The sequence below is a fragment of the Phalangium opilio genome, unplaced genomic scaffold (assembly GCF_054372755.1).
Source record: "Phalangium opilio isolate 3A_F unplaced genomic scaffold, DU_Popi_V2 ptg000040l_1, whole genome shotgun sequence".
NCBI lineage: Eukaryota > Metazoa > Arthropoda > Arachnida > Opiliones > Phalangiidae > Phalangium > Phalangium opilio.
Window position 1 is genome coordinate 1,126,498 of NW_028324164.1, and position 4,939 is coordinate 1,131,436.

The 4,939-nt window shown below is 37.6% G+C and overlaps 1 protein-coding gene across 1 annotated transcript; it reads right to left on the bottom strand.

Moving 5' to 3' along the window:
* Positions 1 to 296: 296 nt before the first annotated feature.
* Positions 297 to 4,157, bottom strand: LOC149679997 (uncharacterized). The gene is made up of 5 exons (XM_089834723.1): positions 3,723 to 4,157; positions 3,122 to 3,357; positions 2,468 to 2,961; positions 1,103 to 1,230; positions 297 to 428 (listed from the first exon to the last, which is right to left on the bottom strand). The coding sequence occupies exons 1-5, from the start codon at positions 4,155 to 4,157 to the stop codon at positions 297 to 299; spliced, it is 1,425 nt and encodes a 474-aa protein (XP_089690849.1).
* Between the last annotated feature and the right edge of the window lie 782 nt (positions 4,158 to 4,939).

Here is a 4,939-nt window from a genome sequence, read left to right on the forward strand (position 1 = left end):
TTTCCTTTCTATTCTTAATTTAAACCAAAAACTTAACATTCAAATTCAAATAACTGATGTAGACCAGCTTTTATAACAATAAAATAATGGCGGAAAGAACTTTACCTTTGGTTTTAATATTTATGGTTATTTTTTAAAGTCGAAAAAAAATTCAATTTTGAAAAAAAAATATTCTAAAAAAAATATTTGATAATTCATATTTGAACGTGCATAAAACATAAACTAAACATTATTTTTGAAATAATATTGTAATTGTATACCAGTAAAAACATTTTTAGCGACTTACACTTAAAATTTTATCTTCTTTTTCTTTCCCCTAGGTGGAGGAGCCCTCGCCACTCTTGGGGGCCCTCCTCCATCTTTTCTTCTTCGCCACTCTTAGGGCCCTCCTCCATCTTTTCTTCAACTTTATCTTTTTTATCCTCCGCCTTTTTCAAAAAAAACTTCATTACCATTAACTAAGATTACTTTCCTAGTTTCAAACCTGGCCAAAAACTACACTGTTACGTAGCATAATCAGGGTTGCAACATATCAGGAAATTTCTGGAAAGTTTCGGAATTCCAAAGTAGGGAATTTTAAGAATTTAAGCAAAGTCTGAGAATTTAAAGACTGAAAAATTCAGGGAAATTTTAAACATATTAAGGGTTTGAGAAAGTTGAAAACCCTGGGAATTTTACAAATTTAAACAAAGTCTGGGAAAACTCAAGAAATTTTAGGGATTTAAAAAATATACGAAAAATCAAGGAATTTTAGGGATTTAAACAAAGCCTGGGAAAAGTCATGGAATATTAGGGTTTTTAAAAAAGTGTGAGAAATTAAGAAATTTTATAGATTTAAACAAACTTTAAGAATTTAAAGAAAGTCAAAGATCACGTTTGATCATACACCAAAATTGCACAGCTCTCATCTTTTCCTCCTAAATGCGATTTCAATGACATTTTTGCAAATATCACCTCAGCTTAGATTTAAATCAATAACAGTTGCATCTAGAAACGTCAAGAATACGAGAAAAATTTATAGAAGTATTTTAACTTACATTTTTTTTTCGGGGCAATTGCGGGCAAAATGCCCCGAATTTCTACAGATATAACAGAGTTTCACCCCGGGACGCTTTGCCCCCCTACCACCTCGCTGTCCACCACGTCCACGTCCTCGTCCACCTTCTCCATTATTAATGGTGACGTTGCACCCTTTAATGTTGAACATTGATTTATCCATTTTTGCTAAGCCTAAATCAATAAATTAATAATTATTTATTTTAAAAAATTTAAATACTCATTATTTTCCATGTATTTTTAAACTCGGCAACAAAATTAAGTGTTGTAAATTCAAAAGGTTAAAAAAATTGAAAATTATAACATATTAAATTATTTACTTATAAGAACTTACTTTCAATCCAAGTGTCTAGTTTTGAAATTAGGGCTAAAATGACGTTGCCGTAATTCTATTGGCTATCGCGAAAGAGTGACGCGATACCTAGAAGTAGTTTTGGTAACTGCTCTAACGGAGTATGTTTATCTAGGAAGGCGGTAGCGAATGTATTATATATGCACCTTGGTATTGTATATTTCGTTAGGCATAAGTTATCGTATGAATCATTACATGGATGATGGCACCTAGCAAAATGTATTACTGTGTCCCACAGTGTAATTCTAGATTAAAACTAAATATCCCAGGGTTAAGTATGCATAGTTTCCCAAAAGAAATCAAGTTGCGTAAAGAGTAGCAACGCGTCCTAACGTAATATTAAGGCCTTTCGAAAACAAGACTTATCTTTAAGGGATACTAAATCAGCTGGGAGATCATTCCATAGGTTTATAATGCTGCGTGTAAAATGGTTTTTGACGGACGGTTGTTGTAGCACGTGGTTTAGACAATTTGTGAGGATGACCGCGCGTACGAGTATACATTGAAGTCATAAAAAATTTATCAAAGTTCAGATCTAGTTTGTTATTAAAAAAGTCATGAAGAAGGCACAAGTCGTTTATTTGGTGTCATTGATGGATTGGGTTGATGGTTAGTTTGGATAATCTATCGGCGGCTGGTAGCTTTTCTAATAGTGGTGACAGTTTTGTGAACTGATTTTGGGCCTACTGCAACGATGTCATTGCATTTTTTCCAGAAGGGGTCCAAATAGATGAGCAGTAGTCAATATGGGGCAATGCTAAAGGATTGTATATAGTACGTAACAGAGTTGGTGAGCGTCGTAGGAAGTTACGCCTAACCAGGCCAGTGATGTTATGGAGTTTTTTGCAGATTTTATTAGTGTGGGTAGTACATTTTAGGTCAGTGTCAATATGCACTCCAAGGTCTCGTTCTGATAAAGTGGTTGATAGCGGTCAACCGTACAGGTAGTAGGTGAATTTTGGGTTCGAATGACCCAGATGAAGGACAGTGCATTTATCCACATTAAATTTGGGACCGAATTGAGGTCAGCTTGTAGTAGGTGTGAGTGTGAGATAGTACGTATTTTAAGGGATAAATTCGTATCGTCAGCGAAATGTAACACCTGGGCAGATTGCACTACTTGAGAAAGTGAATTGATAAGAATGTTAAATAATAAGGGTCCAAGAATTGATCCTTGAGGAACACCTTTTGCCACTGTCGCCCAGTCAGACACTATCCCATTTAGGACAACTCGTTGGGTACGGTGGGCAAGATAGTCCTTCATCCAGTTTAAGGCTTGACCAGATATGCCAGCCAAGTTTAACGCTTCTAAAAGTTTGGCTTGAGGTATTGAGTCAAAGGCCTTGGCAAGGTCTAAATATAGCACATCAACATAGTATCCCTCATCTAACCATTCAGTCCATTTATCTGTGGCTTGGAGGAGGTTAGTGGTGCAAGACCGTTTCTTCAGGAAACCATGTTGGGCTGTAGTAAAGAAGTTGGTTTGTTCTAGATGAGATATAATTTGACGTTGAACAAGAGTTTCACTAATCTTTGCAACGACGTTTATGGAGCTAATAGGTCGATAGGTCGATAGTTGTTAGGGAGTAATTTAGGTCCTTTTTTGTGTATCGGTGTTAAATTTGCCTGTTTCCATGGATTTGGTAGAAGTCCAATTGCAAATGACTGAGAGATTAATGTATAAATTGGGGAACTGTGTTCCCCAATTTATACATTAGCAAGAAGCGCAAGATATAGGGGTGAAGACCATCGGAACCGGGGGATTTGTTTGTTGGAAGACTTTTCAGGATGACATAGATATCTTGCTCAGTACAAGTAAAATCTTGAAGGCAAGGCATAGGTAACGGTGAATATGATGACGCATTTGGATCAGCAACAGTGGAGGAAAAGTAGTTGTTTAGCAGTGTTGCATTGTCATGGGTATTGGTGGCAAAGGTTCCATCATGCCGCTGAAGTTGAACAATAGGAAACGGGTTTTACGCCGTGTGTTAACATAGGCATAAAAAGCTTTTGGGTTGTGAGAGATTTGTTGTAGTAGGGTATTTTCTAGACGTCTGTGCTGATTTCTTAAGTGGTTAGTCAAACCATTTCTCATCTTTCTATAATGATCATATCTTTCCGAAATGACAGCTTGAGATGCAAAGGTCTTCTTTGCCTTTATGTAAGAACGCTAAGCTTGCACTTTTAAGGTTCTGGATCTGATTAAACGTGGGTATAATTTGGGTTTGCCACCTAGCGTGCGAAGAGGTGTATGTGATTCTTGATAATTGTAGAGAAGATTGTGAAATAGTTGCCATGATTCGTTTATATTTACAAAAGGTGTAGGGAGCAGGATAGTCCATTGGATCGGGTGTAATTGATTTGCAAGAGATGCAAGGTCACATTTAAAATAGTTTCTCAGTCGACGACGAAAGTAAGGGAATGAAGGTAACTTAAGTGTAAATTTGATAGTAGCACGATCGCTGTTGCCTATCGGGGCAAGGGTTGATACATCGGTAATTAGGTATGACTCACTACTTAAAATGAGATCGAGTATACTATCATTGCTTTCCAGACCACCGTGTCTTGTAATATCAGTGACAAATTGAGTTAACGCTCGAGTTTGTATAAAGGTCATGAACTGTCTCGCGGAAATGGTCGCACCTGCTAGAGGTGTAAGGCTTAGCCAGTCTAACTTAGGATAATTAAAGTCACCTAGGAGGATTAATGAGCAGTTTTCTTTCTCACGGAAATCAAGTAATGCTGACATGTAGTTTTGGATTGCTAGGTGATTGTTTGGATTGCTAGGTGATTGTCAAAAGTCGGAGACCGGTAGGCAACACTGATTAATAGTCTTTCTTGTGGTAAGGTAAGTAAGACAGTTAAGTAGTCAAGACCGACATAGGATGAAGATTGAGGCAGAGGGTGATAATCTTGTGGATCGATTTGACGCGAAGGGTATTTATCTTGTATTAAAAGAGCCACACCCCCTCCATTTGAGATAGGACGGTCAGAACGATAGATAATATATCCAGGATAGTAAGGGTTTATTGAATGATCAGCTTCTGTACACCAGGTTTCCGTTAATGCCACAAGTAATGGGGAACGGGAATTAAGGGATAGTTGAAGATCGGTGGTTTTAAAAACGCTATTAAGGCTGCGAACATTTGCTAACAAGCATACTTGGGTTGTAGTTCGATTTCAATTAATTGATTGTGATTTAGGGGCAGGCGATAAGGTTGGTAAGAGTTTTAGATATGATGAAGGAGAAGGTAGGAATTGCAGTGCAGATGGGTTTAATTTAGACGAAGCAGTTAATTTAGGAGTGGTAATGGGAATACTAATTTACTGGGTGGAAGGGTTGTTGGGCTGCGTTAGGATAGGATGTGGGGTGATGACAAAAAGTAGGGAAAAGAGGTGGCAAGTGTGATAAGGAAACAGGTGGAAAAGGTTGAGTGGGAAAGAGGTGGGTAGAAGTGGTTGTGAATCGTGTCTTAAAGAGCAGTTCGGTGTCACAGTGGTGTTGGAGTGAACTATTTTACCCTGACGGAC